The following is an 18,807-nucleotide window of genomic DNA, read 5'->3' as shown; positions in this document are numbered from 1 at the left end:
TAAAATACTGGCAGAAAGCTAAATATGCTTTTTTATTTTCCAGTATTTTGGGATTCTGTGCTTTTTTTCCAAAACCTCTCCCCACCATATGGCTGCCTGCTGAAGTACAGCATGGATTTTTCCTTCTCTTCTCTCCCCTCTGGGTAGATACTGAGATTTACAGCTGGCTTGCTCTGGGAGTTCTCTTTTAAACACTTATAAAATTGTCCTCGAGCTTCCATTTGATCCATTTTAATAAAACCCTCATTATCGAGACTAAGAACCCCAGGAGGCTACTAATCAGGTCCTTTCACTTTGAGCAAACCTTGATTTTGACTTTCAAACTCTCCTGCCAATCAGCAGAAAAATGAACCCGTTCCTACACCCTAGACAGTATGGTTGCCGTACAGTATACAACTTCATGGAAATTCCACATTGTGCATAGTGGTAGTTGCTATAAACTATGCCAGAAATGTATTTCCAACCGTGGGTTCAGGAAAGGCAGCCTTTGGAGCTGCAGAACATTAGGCTAGGGGGACTCTGGTTCCTGTGGTTTAAGGCTGTGCAATTTAAGACCCATATTTGCCCAAACCAGCTTGTGAATGAAGGCTACAGCACCTCTGTGTCAGAGCAGATTCAGGGTGTACGTCACAGAAGTTAGCACCACACACTGTCAGCCATGCCACCACAAAGCAGGTTCATTACCCCAGGGGTGCCACATCTGTATGGTTTTGGAGGCATGATCTTGTTCCTTGTACTCAATGACACGTTTTGCTTTGCTCTGTAGTGCCATACTAAAATGACTGTCTACAGCTGGTATGACTAAAGAATCAGAGCTTCAGAAACCCGACAGAGACACACAGGAGATTCTGCCCAACACTGGCACACTCTCACTGAAGGGAAGCTTTCAACCTAAGGACTGGAGCCCACAGCAAGGCCTTCCACACTTCTCTGGCCTCTGATCATCTGCTCACTCACGGTCTGGGCTCCTTCCTGCCCCAGCATTTCATGATCCAGGTTAGGACACTTGACAATGGGAAGATGACCTTATTCCCGAGGTCAGAACAAACAGCAAATCCACATTCCCCTGCTCTAATGAAATTAAGTCCATCCCCCCCCCCCCCACGTGCTCAACTTACAGCCTTTCAGCTCACGGCAAACTGCAGATGAAAGGCCGCTGTATCATCTAGCTTCTTTGCAGTTTCTTGGTTTTCTTATCCTAATCACTCGCCTATTTACTCACCAGTCACTTGATTTCCTAATCTTAACTCTGGTTTCCTCATTTTCCAAATTTACATACTAAGTTTAGCCCTTTGCCTCGGTAGCTAAAATCTCCCAGCAGATTCCCCCCTCCCACTTCCTGTCATAGTTAAATATGACCCACTTTCCCTCTGGTATTTTTTCTGAACTATGGTTTTATTTCCCAGCACTTTATGCATACAGGCAGTCCTCTCTGAACCTCCTCCAGGTTTTTCTCTGCCCCAATGCTGGTGAGGTCTGAGAAAATCTGCCTGCTCCTGTCACCTGAAGTCTTGGCCAGTCTTTGGAGAAAACGCCCTATAACAGCATAACTCAAGAGATGACTTTTTCACATTCTTTATCTGCATTTTCATATCCCCATAATCCCTATGGTTATAAGCTTCCTAATTTCCTTAAGGCTGGAAGTTTCCTTCTTTACTGTTCATCTTTTAATTACATCTTCTATTCTGCTTATACTGTGAGTTTGCTTTGCTTTGTTGTTTTGCCTTTTGAAATACAGTCTTGTTAACTTACATAGGATGGCCTGGAACTCATAATCCTCCTGCTTCAGCTTCTCAGATGCTGACTATAGACAAGTCATCATGCCAATTACATTTTTGAAATACTAAGAGGTCATATTCTTTGCTTCCACCAAGGAACTAGGACATACGTTATCTTCCTATCTGGCTGGAGTCAAGGTGAGCTCAGAGTCTGCCTCTCCTACAGACAGTCTGAAGATGTACTGGCCTAAGTAGCAGTAGCTAACCTCCTGGAAGAACAACACCATACACAGGGCAGGTCTGCACTGCTCTATTTCTGTGGCATCCTGTCCAGGTGAGTCTCAGGCATCACAATCAAGGTCTCACTAACCCTGTCCTACCTCCTAATAACTCCGATTTCTTCCCCTTCCTGTGTTGCTTAGCCTAGGACCCACGGGGAGCAAACCACCCTCTTAACTTCTCCTTCCTGATGTTATCACGGGCAGTACAGCCAGAGGAAGGCAGACAGTTGTGCATTTCATTCCACTCCTTACTCCCAGGATTCTTATTTTAAAATGTATTCATTTTCAACTTTTGGGGGGGTCACCAAAAAGCACCCCAAGAGGAAGAGACCTGGTCAGTTGTCCTCACCAACAACATCATGAACCCCAATAAGGACAAGTTCAACAGAACCACCATATACGGGCTGCCCATGCCTGCTTTAGCATTGCCAGAGCATAAATTTCATGTCACCGAAGGACAACCTGCAGGAGTCAGTTGTCCCCTTCCACCATGAGGGTCACCAGGCCAGGTGTGGGCCAGACAGCAGACGTGCCTCTGGTGCTGTGGGATAATGCTCTTATACACTCTAAAGATCTGTCACACTTATTGGTTTAATAAAACACTGGTTGGCCAGTAGCCAGGCAGGAAGTATAGGTGGGGCAACCGGACTAGGATAATTCTGGGAAGAGGAAAGGCAGAGATGCAGTCGCCATCCAGAAGCACAGAAAGCAAGATGAGAATGGCTTACTGAGAAAAGGTACCAAGCCACATGGCTAAATATAGGTAAGAATTACAGGTTAATTTAAGTTGTAAGAGCTAGTTAATAATAAACCTGAGCCCACAGGCCAGTTTATAATTAATATAAGCCTCTGTGTGTTTATTTGGGACTGAATGGCTGTGGAACCCAGTGGGATAGAAACTTTCATCAACGTTCTAGAACAGTTTTTCTCCAGCCCACGTGTCCTCAGGACCAGAATGTTACCACCTGGTATTTTGAGTCCTCCACCCTGCACACCCATTAGTGGCATGCGCGCGCGCACACACACACACACAGCTTTACATCACACATTACAGAGAAAGTTCTGGAATCTATTAGACTGACGAGTATGTTTTTCTGGACTGGCCCTTCTCCTCCAGGAATTGGGTATCTAATCTACGAAGCTTGAACAGACACTCCCTGTCCATGAGGGCACAAAATGCCACAAGAGAATCCATGGAGATGGTACCTTCATGTCAGTGCGCTGTCCAGCCTGGTGGGGTCAAGCATGATGGGCTAAGCAGCAACAGTGTTCATTGGCTCAGAGCTGGCCATGCCAATAACAAGGCTAGTTGGAGACAAAGGGGCATCTTCAGGCTGCTCCGTGTCAGACTGCGGGATTGTCACTGGATTCTGGGCTTACAAAGAGGAAGTGTTAGCACATCAAGGCAGCTGTCAAAGAAAAGCTCTGAACTGGGGAAAAGGTGAAGGACAGAAGGGTCCCTGAATATACGCCAAGAGCAGAGAATGTGAGCTAAGCCTTGGCCGGGCCCAGGGGGGTGAGGCTGGCTTAGGGCAGTACTAGTCCTAAAATCTTAGCTCTGCCTCTTGCCTCCTTCCTCAGATTCAACTTTAGAGAGCCCCAACTGTCAACAATGAGTTGTAGCACTGACTTATTTAAGACAGAAAGGATTTCTGTCATTCTTTTTGTTTTGTTTTCTGTTAGTAACACAACACTGCTCTCTAAGAGATGCTTTCTGAGGACTACAAAACCTGTAAGTGCCCCGACTAAGCGAGAGCTCTGTTCCCCGGTTTCCATTACCTTTTCCTGTGACAGTCCCACATGAGCTCTTGTTATCCCACTTACAGGTGCATTTTCAGCAACTAGAATGGTCAACACAGATGAAAGGAGCTCTGTGCGCAGTAGCCTTTGCCCAGCAAACACGTGATAAGGACTATTTATTGTTGGAGACCTGTTTTGCAGGCTGAGGGCATCTTTCTCTACCACCACCTCAGACAGGTTGTGCACGGTCAAGATAAAGATTTAGGGAGGATCAGTAACTTACCCAAGTCATGCTCATCTTACTTAGAGTAGGCAGTGGAACTGTTGTTCGACCCAGATCCACAGCCAAACTGCATACCTTCAGACACTGTGCTGATCACGGAATATCTTCTACCTTCAGCACTGCCTAATAACAAACACCAAATCTTATTTTACTTTATGTGCTTTGGTGTTTTGCCATGGTGTTAGGCCCCCTGGAACTGGAGTTACGGAACATTGTGAGCTGCTATGTGGATGCTGGGAATTAAACCAGAGTACTCTGGAAGAGCAGCCGGTACTCTTAACTGCTGAGCCATCTCTCCAGTTCCCCACACACCAAATCTTAATCCCTCTGCTCACAAAGGCGGTGAGATGTCAGAGCTGATTCAGCACAGGTCCCAGTCTGCCACGGTCCTTAAAAGCAGATACTTAACCACAGCACCAGAACAGCCTTCAGAGTTCACTGAGTTTACTGAGTTGTTTTCACAGTCCTTGGCATCTGAGTGTATTAAAGGAATCAAAGACCGAGAGGAAGCTCAATCTTGAACAGTGAAGACAAGAGACACTACAAATGACAGGAAACTTCCACCCCATGGGCCAGGCACCTGAGATCAGTCCACAGCTTAGGAGTATGGCTTTTAGGGCAGTGGACGACTGACCAGCATTGCCATGCCAGAGTGCAAAGAGCAGACTTTGCTAATCAAGGCAACAAGAGCACAGCAAGTTTCATAAGTGCGTCTCGTGATGATCCCCAGGGAAAACCATGCCCTCCCCACAGGCAGAATCTCCGAGTGGGCTGCCAACCTCCTCGAGCTGCTACAATATAGGTAACAAAGCCAGAGTCCTTTCACAGACAGAATGGAAATGAAAGGGCAGTCATTACTCACGTTCATCTGGGCTACTCTGAAGTCACAGCACTACAGTGGCTGCTGCATTTTCGTAAGGGCTACCATATTTTTAGCACCATTTATGTTGTTGTAGATCAAGGCAATTCTCAATAGATAAATGAAAACTAAAATTAATCACAAATTTATTTTGAGGTTTAAAATTAAGACTGAAGCACTGGTTACTGGAGAATGATGACCGAGGCTATCTACATGCTGTGCTCCATGTCCCTTTCTTGTACTAATTATGTGTTACTGACCTGGGGAAAGCAGCCAAGGGTTCAGAAGCAGTTGACCCTGGTCCTATCCATAGCATGAATTTCTTCACTCACACCTTCATTCAAGGGCTGCATGGCTAAGTACCAGATCCCCTATCCTCTGAAGAGATCATCTTAAAAGAAAGGACTTAAATTTGGGGAGGAGTCAATAGAATATATTTATTCATTAACTCTTCAAATTCATTCAGAGTTTTATTTTCTTATAATTTAAGCTTAGTCTGTTGGGCATCTACTGCTTTTGTTTTTATACAGTGTGGCAGTTAGTGTTAATTGCCAACTTAACAGAATCTAGACTTCCATGGGTGATGAACCTCTTGGGCACGCCTGCAGATGACCACGACCGCCTTCACTGAGGTGAGAGCATCCATTCACCTTGGTGACACCATGCCCTGCCTGGCACCGTGGACTGCATAAATGCAGAAAGGAACTGGGCAGCAGCATGCATTCACTGCTTGTGTTCCTGCCTATGCATGTCATGTGACTAGCTATTTCAAGGTCCTGCCACCTGACTTCCCTGCCATGATGGACCCTTGAACAGTGAGCTAAAATAAAACCTTCTCTCCTTAAGTTGCGTTTGTCAGAGCTTTTAATTAGAGCAACAGGAAAAGAAACTAAGACCTGCATCATTTTAAAGTGCATTCTGAAGCCAGTTCGTCCTTCAGCTCCCCTCTTAGTTCCTCAGACCTTCCTAAAACTGTAAATTGACATTGCGCTCCACCTTTGCCAAACTGGGCTCTGACGTTTCTCTCAGATGAAAAGCACAACTGAAGGCTTTCTATTTCTAGTGCAGTTATTGCTTTTTTAAGAAACATCAGAGCTTAACACAAAGCTATCCGTTTTATGTACACCTACAAGCAAGAGTCCTCAATGGTTTACGCTCCCAAAAATATGCTCCAGCTTTCAGCAGGGAACACCTGCAAAGTAATGCTAAGAAAAAGAGATAAGAAACCGATCAAACTAAATTTTTATATCAAAGGAAGACATGGCAGGAAGTGTATGTCAGCCCTACTCATACAGTCACCATCAGAGGTTCATCGTGGGTGATATATCACCTCAAAAACATCTAGAAGACCTTCACAAAAACAAGACCACTGTTTCTTAGGTAAAGAGCACATGTGGGTGAAAAGGAGGGGACGGGAAGAACAGCACAGAGCCACTTAGGAAACCAGAAGAAAAAAGCTTCAACACATAAGACCTTACAAATGTACTACTATGGTGGCAATCCCTACATTCATAGCTCTCAGGAGTTGAAAACCTGAGAAATATTATGTCTCAGAAAGTCAAAATCAACCAAATAAATTAACAAAACAAACAAAAAATGGATGTTCTTCCAACAGAAGTTTTATCAATTCATATGGTATGCAATTTTCCTTAGTAAGTCCTAAAACTGGAAGGAAAAAAAATACACAAAAGGACATGCAATGTCATTTTTCTTCAAGAAAAAGCTCATCAGACACGACTGAATATTCTGTAGTATAATCAAAGAGTTGGCAGCTAGACAGGAAAACAGGATGAATCCTCTATGCAATGAGAATATTTCCTTATGCATACAGGAGGAAATGCAACTATGTCATATCCAACTCACTAGAGGACTAATGCCGCCACCATGACCACATGCATGACTCAACCAACAGGTGTTGCACATCCACAACCAACACAGGTGAGCAAGAAAATCTGAAAACATTCTGAAAAGGCAACATTAACTTCATGGGACATAATATAGGGAAACTGTATCTAACAATATCACAAACAAGAAGGAAGTATCAAATATAAAGAGGTTTCCCAGAAGTCCAGTTCAAGCTCACTAAGATTAGCTTGTCTTTAAAATGCAGGTAAGCATGAATATTACCAAGAGCACTGCTAAAATTCAATAGTGGCTAAGCCCAATGGACAGCTTTGAGGTCCCCAAACAGCACAAGTGACTCCTACTAGGAATTATCTAAGCATTTCAAGTTCTGGTTTCAAAACTCTTCAAACACGAATGGCAGGCATTTCCTACTATTTAATTACAAACAAAATAAAGTGTCAAAGTCAACAGTAAGCCGTTATTATTACTTTAACTTGGATGCTAGGTACCTCCTCTCTCAAGGGTACCTTAGCATTTCACAGTGAAAACACAGACTCTCTAACATAGTTACACACAGCACAGCACTGAACAGTTAACCAAAGGTTGTGATTTTACTCAAGAGGGAAAAGAAATACTACTGAATGATTTGTATATCCTGAGTTTTCCTACCTAAGACAATATTTTTTAAGACTTAATTTTTAGGCCGGGCGGTGGTGGCGCACGCCTTTAATCCCAGCGCTCGGGAGGCAGAGGCAGGCGGATCTCTGTGAGTTCGAGGCCAGCCTGGTCTAGAAGAGCTAGTTCCAGGACAGGAACCAAAAACTACGGAGAAACCCTGTCTCGAAAATCAAAAAAAAAAAACAAACTTAATTTTTAATGAAATGACAATTTATATTTTAAAGGGTTATCCTGCCTCCCAAAACAAGGTGCTCATCATCTGTATGAATTGGATTAAAGGTTTTAACTATGAAAAAATAAATTCAACTCATCAAGATAACAGCACCAACAAATGCTGAACCGACTGGGGTGCTACAGATGGAATCCTAAAGAGGGGTGTGTCTGGTCCCCATGAACAAAGACCACGGGCTATGGCCCTCAAGGGAAACAAAGGACCCAAGGTAACCCATGCTTAGCAGGTCTCCAAGTCAGGGCCATGGCTTGTGCCATGCACACAGACCCATCATAGCTAGCACAGTTGCCTCCTTCTAGCTGCCCAAGCAGCTATGCACTTTTGCATTGCTTACCACATGCTTCTGCTTTACTTGCCTATCAGACATACTGGATAGTTGGCTGTCTCTCATCCTGTCACATATGGGTTTGGCAGTTCGTGAGATCTTCAAGAGCATGAAAGGGGCAAAGGAGAACACGTCAACTTCAGAGACAGTTTTCATTTCCACTTCTGTAAACAGGTGGATATAAACTCAATTCTGAGGGTAGAATCGTGACCATTGGAACTTATCGTAATCCACAACCCCAGCACTAGGGCACATGTGCCAACAGGATCTCTCAATGCCAGGGCACCAAGCCTCAGAAATCAGTGTCTAGACTTCTCCCTGTGCTCTCCTGTATCTTTTCCAGGCTTCAAAAAATCTACTCTGGGACCCAATTCTTAATCCTCTAAGAGACAATCTACTTAAAATAGTATTAACTGAGATATAAATATAAATTCACTAGTCATCCCTCCAAAAGCAGGTGAAGCTAACAAAAGATACTGTAACTATCCACTCCAGGATATTACCTTAAGCATATCTCATAGGAAGACCACTAATGGGACCCACACCACCAACTCCAAAAGAATAAAAGTCAAAAACAAAACTATTGTCTTAAAAAGTAACACCAGTTTACCATCAGAACTTTCATTGGACATGTTTCTTTCCAAACAATTTCCTCTGACACAAAAACATCTGCTGTACTGAGAAGTTGTTTGTACCTCCCAAAGGCACACGCTGAAGCCCCCAGTGAGACACACTGTGTAACAGATAGAACAATGACTTGGCTACTTCTTGTTATCAACAGTCTTCAGAGCATCACAGTTCCCCTTGGTTCCAGGGGCCCAAGGGTTCTCCCAGATTGTCCCTGGAGAGCTGCAGCCCTGAGGCCCCAGAGAAGGAGCTGCGTGTGCAACTGTGCTGCCTCTCACAGCTGTCCACATGGGTGTCTCTCACAGACTTGTCTCCTCACACACTCTGACAGGGATGTTATAGTGCCGATCATCCTCAGCTATGAGGGTCACCACTGGCCAGTCCTTGGGGGGGTCAGTGGGATAGACTGTGATGAACTCCTCGGTGTTATACTTGGACAACCGGTACACCTGGATGGTGTGGCGAACAGCATATGCAAGAAGGAACATTTCAACCTGGGAAGGAAAAGCAAGTGAGTGTTCTGAGGGAGCCACAGATGGGGCCTAACACCAAGCTGTACCCATTATCCCAGACAATGAGAGGCATTGGCTTCACTGCAACCTTCCTCCTCCCCTCTGAACCTAGTCAAGGGAGGGGCTATAAAGAATGGAGTGCATTATCTGATAAGGAACTTATACTTGGAATATATTAAGGATGCTCCCAAATCAACTATTAATAAAACAATTTAAAACTGAATGAAGGACTTGGAAGACGTTTCTCCAAAGAAGATACACGAATGGCCAATAACCACATTAAATCATAAGCCCTTAGAAAAAAGCAAACCAAAGCTATAAGGAGATAGTACTTTATACCCATGAAAACTTAAATATAATCAAAAAGACAGATGATTGCTCCATGAATAGTGTTTTCTTTGGGAGTGATAAAAACATATGGGGACTGAAAATGTACTGTCAATTAATCAGACATTAAATGGTTAATTTATATTCTGTGAACTTCATCTCAATTTTTAAAAGGCAGTGAAAACATAATTAAGACATAGAAAAATGGAACACAAACTGCTGCTGGGATGTAAAACAGGGCAGGTGCTTTTTTTTTTTTTTTTTTTTTTTTTGGTTTTTCGAGACAGGGTTTCTCTGTGGTTTTGGAGCCTGTCCTGGAACTAGCTCTTCTAGACTAGGCTGGTCTAGAACTCACAGAGATCAGCCTGCCTCTGCCTCCCGAGTGCTGGGATTAAAGGCGTGCGCCACCACCGCCCGGCTCTTTTTCTTCTTTAGCAATGCTAGGGATCAAAGTCAGGGCCCCATGCATGGTATGCAGGTGTCCTGGGCCTCATGCATGGTATGCAAGTGTTCTAGCACTAAGCGACATTCCTTAAAATGTCACAACATTACCATCTGCCCACAGCAACTCTGCTCTTGGACATATACCCAAGAGAAACACATGTACACACACATACAGTCAATAAATATTCACAGCAATTAGAAGAAACTACCCAAATACTCATCAAGCTGATGAATGAGTAAAATACGATATTGCCATACAATGTCCTATTATCTGGTTATTAAAAGGAATAAAGTACCAATGCATTCTAAAACATGATGCATCTTAAGATATGCTAAATGAAAAACCCAGTCACAAAATATCACATAGTGTATGACTGTACTGCTAAGAACATCCAGAATAAGCAGCTCTATAGCCAGAAAGATTATGACTACCTAAGGTTGGAGGAAAAGAAGCCTGAATGGGTTTTGGGTTTCTTTATGGAGCTCCAACATGGCCCGAGATTAGACTCTACTGCTGGTTAGAATGCTTTAAAAGGAAGAATTAATGGTGCTTAAGTTATATTTCAAAAGGGACAATTTTTAAAGAGGATGCAGCATTGTAGCAGAGCTTGCTGGGTCTTTGAAAGGACTAACTTAAGCCTAGCATGTAGACCAAGTCCTACTGGAGTGTCTGCCACAGTCTTTGCTACAGTTCAGGAACATTCTGAGCACAAACAGCTATTTTAAGTAATCATAAATATTGCTGGCCTAGCAATAACCACCAATCTTTTACTCTTTCTTGCTCCTTAAGCAAAACAACAGAATAGGTTTCATGGATGTCTACCTGCCAGAAAGACTCAGAGAAACTCAACTGACTATTTCTGGAAGCATCAGTCCTGATACTTTGGTCTTTTCAGGAAAAATCAAGCACAGGAGTCCAAGAAAGGTAGCAAGTTAAATTCAGAGCCTTAGTGTTACTTTAGTGGTTAGCTAACTGCGCACATGCGCACACACACACACACACATATATGCATACACAGTATTAATATCCTTTAGAGCAATGACATAAAAGGCAAAACACGATAAGGTGACTTGACTTTTGGCTTAGAGAAGGGTCCTAGTGCAGATACTGCACTAGGAAGCTGCACAATACTCTAAATTTAGCTTCTACAGAAGACCAGAGCTGAGAGGCTAGGCTTTCCTGGTACAGCAGCCAAGACTAAACAAGCACCTCAGATGGCTCTACCTGGTGCTTTATAAAGTATTTTAGCCTGCCAGAGTCAAGAGAACTACATCACTTTGCAGAAGCAATCCTAGGACTGTGTAAGTGTCAGGACTAACCTCATTTCCCTCCCCTTGAGTAAGGAATGTATTTAGTGACTAGCTTCTAATAAACAGAATGTGGGATAAGTGAGACTGTATCATCCTAGCCCTACAGAGAAGGGCCCGTATGGTGAGGAATACTCCTTCTGGCTACCAATGAAGAACTGAGGTTTCCTGCCAAAAGTCATGCATGTAAAATGTCCAGCCCCAATCGAGACTGAAGCCTACTGCTCACGAGATGCTGGACCAGAAGCACCTAGGTAAGCTGTTCCTGAAATGACCTACAAACTGTGAGATCCCATTTGGTGCTAACAGAGATAAAATACTCTCAAAGGCACAACTCACCTGTTCAAGGCCACCAGTATGTCCCACCTGGTTTAGGTGGTTCCTCAGTAGCTGTCCAGGGTCACTTGATGTGTCTCGAGCAAATAAGAGCACAGAAAAAAACGGGACTTCCTTTCCCTTCTCTTTATCATCATAGAGTTCGATGGCTCTGTTTAGCATTAGGAATTTCACAGCTTCATAGAGGCTGTACTCCTCGTCTTCATTTGTGAACAGTTCATCACAAGCTACCTGCCGTGCTTCAGCAGTCTTCATTTCTGCCAGGCGCGCCCACTACAATAAAAGAAGTTGTCACAATTAGAGTTTTGTTCTGAAAATCCCTGGCATACTTCTGTACCATGAGTAATGCTTTTCAGAAGTAGGGGACCATAAGACATATATATGCCAATGTGACGAGATTCAAGTTCTCACTTCTCACAAGGGTATTCTTCAGGCTATATGAGCCCCTTAGCTTCTCCCCTTGTAAATGTGAAACAGAAGTGCAACACAGTACGAGGAAGCATGGGGATGTGAGATGGAAGTGTGAACTCCACTAACTTCCCAAGCAACAAGAACAACACAACAATCAGAGGCGTCTGGAAGAACAGTGTGTGAGAGTGATGAAGACAGCTATGGCTTTTACACCTGGAAGGGGTTTCAGAACCTTACCCCCAGAAATACACACAGAAGTCTCTGAAATGGAAGACTACAAGGAAGACTGTGGAATCTCCTGAATACTGATTTATTAAACTTACCCCTATAATTTCTTAAAAAATATATATGGGTGTCTAATGAATAAATCCAATCAGAAATTCTTGATTCTTACTTAAAAATAAAAGTTTTCAGGTAATAGGAAAACTCTTAAAATGAACAAGAAAACATTGTAAATATGTGTACTGCTAAGATAGATACCATGAAAGAAAAAAGATGTCACTATAAATACCAGTCTTTATGAATATGTATTATTAGCACTGCTTTCAAACACCAATCCTGAGAGAAATATTAATGGCCATGACCATTTGGAACCCTCTGATCTTCACAGCTGGAATACATTGTCCACATCTCCTACTTTCTAGAAGTAGACCATGGTTCTGGCTAGGAGCAAGATTCTAGAGTCAGAAAGTCATGATACAATTAAGATTGGCTATGCAGGGTGGCTTTATAGACTTCCAGGCTGTGGATCCTCATCTTTAGAACAGGATTATCACAGCCATCTGACTTTTTGGTAGTAAAGGTAGAGCATCCCAAGTAACTTTTAGTGCCAAGTATGACAAAGAGAAGTGTGACAGTCGCTGGCACAGATTATTAAAGAGCAATTCTAATGTTACTGAAAATTGGGATCATACATACATTTCCCCAAAGAAGGGTCTAGTTAGAGTCAACATACACAATAAAACAAAACTAAGTTTCACCAGACCCTAAAAAAAAAAAAAAAAATAGATTTGCAACCTCTAGCTAAGCTGACAAACTTACCACTCCCTCCATCACAGTGCTGCAGTCTGCCCTCACCACTCCCCTATGACAGCAGCTGAGTGAGTAGGTGCAGGCTCCTAGCCCCTACACTGCACACTACACTCTAATAGACAAGAATAACCATGCTCTTATAGTGCACTCTACCACAGAAAGGTAGAACTATATACACCAGAGCAGGGGAAGTAAGCGTACCAAGTCCATACAATTCTTGGGATGGTTTCAAAAGACAATTCACTAAACTGATTTACCAAAAAAGAGTTCTGAACATGCTAGACGGTGGTGGCACATGCCTTTAGTCTAGCACCTGGGAGGCAAAGTCAGGCAGATCTCTAGGAGTCAAGCCTAACCTGGTCTACAAGAGCTAGTTCCAGGACAGCGAGGGCTGTTACACAGAGAAACCTTGTCTCAAAAAACACAAACAAAAAAACAACAAAAAAGACTTTTAAACACATATGGGCAGACTCCTAAAATAACTGGAAAGAACTTCATGAACACACAGTGACCACCGAGAATAGGAATGCATGCCAAAGGGCTGGAGAGACAGCTCACAGTAAGGAGCACTTGATGCTCTTGCAGAGGGTGTCATGTTGGTGCTCACAATCACCTCTAACTCCAGTTTGAGAAATCCAACATCCTCTTCTGGTCGCCATGTGTACCCATATGCACACACACTCACATAAAATAAATCATTAAAGAAAGAAATATAGGCTAAATGATAACCCTGAAACTTAAAAAACATGACTTAGAATAAAAATTATATTTACTAAGGTTTCTTCTGAAAAAGATTAAGTGTTATCTGACATACTTGTATACAGCACCACCTCTAAGAATACAGAACGTTGGTGCTTCTCATTTTACCAAAGACTTTATGGAAAGAATTTATGCTCTTTCAAAGTTTTCTTTTTCAATGTGCATGCAAGTGTATGTGTGCACATGTGTAAGGGTACAAATGTGTGTGCATGCACGTGGAGATTAGGGTCTCTCACTGACTCAATGGTCAGTGAGCTTCAGGGTCCTCCTATGCCCTACTCTCCAATGCTGAGATTACAACCATGCGCCACCCTATCAGGCCTACGAATGTGACTTCCGAGGACCAAACTCAGTTTCTGGTCATGCATTTTACTGATCACACGATTCCCTTAGCCCCAAATTATTGTCTGAAACCAGCAAATTCTGGCTTCTAAAGAGAATCAAGAGCCAAAATGAACCTTCTTTCTTTATAAACTTAAAGAAGAACTATGAATAAATAAGCCTAGAGCATAGAATCTTCTGGGGAACAAAAGAGGAAGCTTTACACGCATCCGAGACAGAGAATCACATGGGTCAGACCTTCCTCCTCAGCAGGGCAAGGGACTCCGTAATTTTTTCAACCAGGTCCTCACTCTTCCCATCAAACTTCAGTCCAAGTTTCCATTGCTTGATCCAGCTATACTTGTTTATCAGCTTTTCTGGTAACTGGAATATCAAGAAACAGAGATAAACAGATGTCAGCATTGCAAGACATCTATGATGCAACCTGAAAGGGAGACAACACAAAGCCTTTATACAAAACCCACCTTAATTTCCAGAATTCCTGCAATTATCATATGGGTTCAGAATGGAGAATCTGAACCCGGAAGTCACAAAATCAGCAAGTATTGCCACACGGATGGCTGCTAGACTGAATGCTTTTGATTCAGATCGACAGGAGTGCAGCCTGCAGGACACCACCCACAGGACATAACAGGCAAACAGGAAGCTAAGCTAAGGAAGTCCCCATACTGGATCTTCACAATAGCCACCTTGGCAGGCAGCCTTACCGCTCATCAGTTCTCAGCAAGGTAACTGTGAGCACAGAGGCCCATGGTCAAGTCAAAGCCTGTCCCTGGTGAGACAGCAAAGCCTAATTTCTGATACTAAAAACACAAGATCTGTCTGTTAAGCAATGTTAACACACATATTTAATCAACACCAAAATACAGAAAAGATGAGTGAGATTCAGCAGCAATGGGCGGGTAAGGGAGCTGTACCTTCCCTACTTGTTGACAGAAGGACAAGTACTATTGTGGTCCTCATATTGTTCTTGTTCCTGGACTATTTCATTTTTCCCTGCACATTAATAGAATTTCAACTCTGAAAGTCACAATTTGATCAGTGAGATCACGGGACACTCTATTTCCCACAGTCCTGGGTGTGTCAGAATAAACCATAGAGACTTGGGCTGGGTATGGGCATGTCATTGCACTGCTAAGACTTCACCTCTGTGGTCCAGTGAGATGGCTCAACAGGAGAGGCAGGCATACATGTGCACACACAAATGTAATTAAAATTTTATAAGTAAAGAGAAAGTGAGATTTCACCCCTGGAGTAAAAAGAATCACATCCCCAATGTCTTATGTGGAACTTATTTAACAGTAATAAACAGCTTAAAATGAGACGTGTGTTCAGTGCCACTGGGACCTAATACTCAGACTCTTTCATGAACAATAATTCTGATTGTGCTTTCTCAGTCTGGAACAATCGTGTGCAACTAAGATGGTTTTGTCTCTATAAACATGAAAACCACAGTAGCAGTGCTCTGCATCACTCAAGGGGAAAGCCATGCAGTCACTGTCATCTTATCATAAGAACCACTCAGAATTTAACATGCCCTCAAGTGGCAATAAAGTGAAATTACAACTCAGCTCCAAGAACTACAATCAGACAAAAAATACCTGTTCCAAAGATGTGTGAGGTGGAAAAGGAGATGAAGGGCAGCCCAGAGCAGCTAAGGATGCTGTACCACTGGGTGGTCATCTAAAGCGCAGGAACAACAATCAACTCAGTTACCTTTGGGGGAAAACAGCTAACTTCCTCACTTCAGTCACTCACCAGTCAATCTACCAATCAAATGTTAAACAAGTCCAGGTGTACACTTCCTGATGCAGGAATCTTGGAGAAAAGTCCACAAAATAAAACAGAAAAGAAACTAGCAGGTTAGCAGGCCAACAAGACAGTTCAGCGGGGAAAAAGCTCTGGCCATATAAACCTGCTGTCCTGAGTTCAATCTCAGGAACGCAAGTAAATGTAGAAGGTAAGCAAATCCACAAAGTTGTCCTCTGATCCCCATACACTCACAATGTGTATGGAAGCTTGCGCGCGCGCACACATACACACACACACACTTTCTAAGGAACTATTATGAAAGAACAATGGAGTTGGATTTATTTATTAGGAAGAAGTAAATATAACTTGAAATGCTTTCATGAATCACAACTGGGTTCCACATAAATCACCATTCCTTTCTAGTAAGCACACAGGTCAGCCTTCTGTTGGAGTAGGAGATATAAGAAACAGACTGGCCAGGTGGTGGCGCACATCTTTAATCCCAGCAGAGACAGTTGGAGTTTGAGGCCAGTCTAGCCAACAAAGTGAGTTCCAGGACAGCCAGGGCTACACAGAGATTCTGTCTCAAAGAATCAAAGAAAGAAAGAAAAAGACACTGACGCAAGAAATGATGACAGTAAGAGTTTAAGAATCACTCGGTAGCTTAAGCACAACACAGCCTGTTTTCTCTAACAAGTAACTATAGTCTTGATAACGCGACAATTGCAAGTGTCAAAAGCATCATCCCAAAATGAAAGACTTTAGTGTCTTTCTCAAGCAAATGATGTCACATTTGTTTCACCCATTCAGACATCTTTTAAATACAGTATACTTAAAAACTAAAAAAAGCTTTGGGACCTGACCTGCTTCAAATGTGGCATTTAGGACGTTATGTGCACCAGAAGCTCTTAGAAAGTATAAAAACTTAGATTCAGTGTCAAATAAGCCCAGAAATCTAAAAAGCCCCACAGAGGTAAAGGTACAAAAGAATCAATATGAATTAATAATCATTTTCAAAGTAGTCTCTTTTGTTTTTAAAAGTACTATGGCAAAGTCTCTCCTCCTGGAATACCAGCACTCTAAGAAGAAGGCATCTATATCTACTAAGTCACAGAACACACTCATTCCATTTGCTGGCTGTGTTGAAAGCACACACTTCATGCCTGTGTAAGAAGCCCAGTGTGACAGGGACAAGTCAGCCCGCACATATTCACTCATCCACTACACCGGCAGTTTAACTGTTCCTCCTAGGAAATCCTCACTGGTAAGGGCTAGAGCACACAGAAGTAACATCTTTGCCATGTTCTAATCAGCTAGGCCTGCTGACTCACACCTGTCACACCACAGGCAAAAGACTGAAGCAGAAGGGTTACAAGTTTAAGGCCAGCCTGGGCTACAGAGTTAAAACTATGTCCACCTCACACTCCAAGGGTCACAAGTTTAAGGCCAGCCTGGGCTACAGAGTTAAAACTATGTCCCCCCCAAACTACAAAAAGTCCTCCATCTCACACGTAAATAAAGACCAGCAAAGCCACGTGAACTAGTGCCAGGATTTACAGAACTTCCTTTTATAAAGCACCGCACAAAGTGTCGGCACGTGCCCTTCTTTTTATCGGGACGCCTGGAGGCACAGATCCCAAGGACTCTCTACCACGTGGCAGATTTAAAGCACTAAAGACATCCAGCCCAGGAAATGTCTCTCTACATCAACACCAACATTTCACCTCGGAAAGAGGATTCGTTTTTGATCTGCGTCTAAAACCCTGACTGGACCCCAATAATCAATTATACACCCTACTTCACAGAAATAATAAAATAAACTCAAGTTGTTTCTATGTGCTTTTTGATGAATTCTAAACATCTGGACTCTAATTCAACTTAATTGTTTGTATTAAGTTTCACCGTTTTTCTCTTCTGGAAAACACTGGTTATTTCTGGTCAATTTTTCATATATAAAATCATCTTAGATGTGCAAAATTGAACAAGTCTGAAATCACGCTGCATATTATACCATCACACAGGATGAGCAGAAAAGAGATGTCTTCTCACAAGAACTTCCTGAAACGTGGGGATTCAGATCCATGCAGCAACGTACCAGCATGAGGTCCGGGTCCTGCAGCCAGAGGGGCAGTTCCGTGAGCTGGCTCATGGCCTGGAACAGCGTGGCCCTCAGCGCACAGTAATTATCACCACGAACTCGCCTTATAGATGTGAACTTCTGAGAAACTTCCTCGTAGCCCTTGGGAGAAAACATCAAAGAGTTCAGATGGTGATTCCTAGCTTAAGAGAGCAAGGAAAGTCCCATTCCTACAGAGAAAAAAAAAAAAAACTGTCCTAAATCATTGGGAAGTGGGAAACAAGAATAGCTCAGCCTTTGTTAGACATTGAAATCTAATTATAATTCCATTTATTTTAAAATATTAATGCTGTATGAAATCTCAGCATCTATAACAGTGGTTCTTAACCTTCCTAACGCTGTGACCCCAATACAGTTCCTCATGTTGTGATGACCAACCATAAAATTCTTTGTTGTTGCTTTATAACTATAATTTTGCTATTTTTATGACTCATGATGTAAATATCTGATATGCAGGATATCTGATATGGCACCCCAAAGGGGTTGTGACCCACAGGCTGAGAACCACTGATCTATATCAAATGCAACAGAGCCGATATACAAACTAATCATCCAGCACTAGCCACTCTCCAAGCCCTCCCTAAGCAACTGAGGGAGCACTACTCATCGTTCACTGGTGACACTCAGAAAGGTTTCATCTGTGGTTAATTAATCCCAAATGCTTTAATAAAGAGAACAGGAAAAGGAGGAGAGGCATGCACTATTCCTATCTCCAGATTTAAAAATAAACAAAATACTGAGTTTCGTGTGTGTGTACATACAGGCATATGTCACTTAGTGATGGTAATACATTCTGAGAATAAGTCGCTAGGCAATGTCACCACTGGGACACAGAGTGCCCTTGCACAAACCTAGCTGG

General features: G+C 42.7%; 1 protein-coding gene across 5 annotated transcripts in view; it reads right to left on the bottom strand.

Annotated features, from left to right (window-relative positions):
- Positions 1–5,418: 5,418 nt before the first annotated feature.
- Positions 5,419–18,807, bottom strand: part of Otulin (OTU deubiquitinase with linear linkage specificity) — a 31,827-nt gene continuing 18,438 nt past the window's right edge. For all 5 annotated transcript variants that reach the window (XM_057789677.1, XM_057789673.1, XM_057789674.1 and 2 more), the window contains 4 exons: positions 17,907–18,050; positions 14,297–14,422; positions 11,519–11,788; positions 5,419–9,082 (listed from right to left, as the gene is read on the bottom strand). In XM_057789677.1, coding sequence (XP_057645660.1) covers positions 8,888–9,082; positions 11,519–11,788; positions 14,297–14,422; positions 17,907–18,050 — 735 coding nt within the window. In that variant the 3' untranslated portion in view covers positions 5,419–8,887. The remainder of the gene's footprint in view (positions 9,083–11,518; positions 11,789–14,296; positions 14,423–17,906; positions 18,051–18,807) is intronic.

Source organism: Chionomys nivalis, chromosome 15 (assembly GCF_950005125.1).
Source record: "Chionomys nivalis chromosome 15, mChiNiv1.1, whole genome shotgun sequence".
NCBI lineage: Eukaryota > Metazoa > Chordata > Mammalia > Rodentia > Cricetidae > Chionomys > Chionomys nivalis.
The sequence above is the reverse complement of the archived record's forward strand: the minus strand, read 5'-3'. Positions and strand labels throughout refer to the sequence as shown.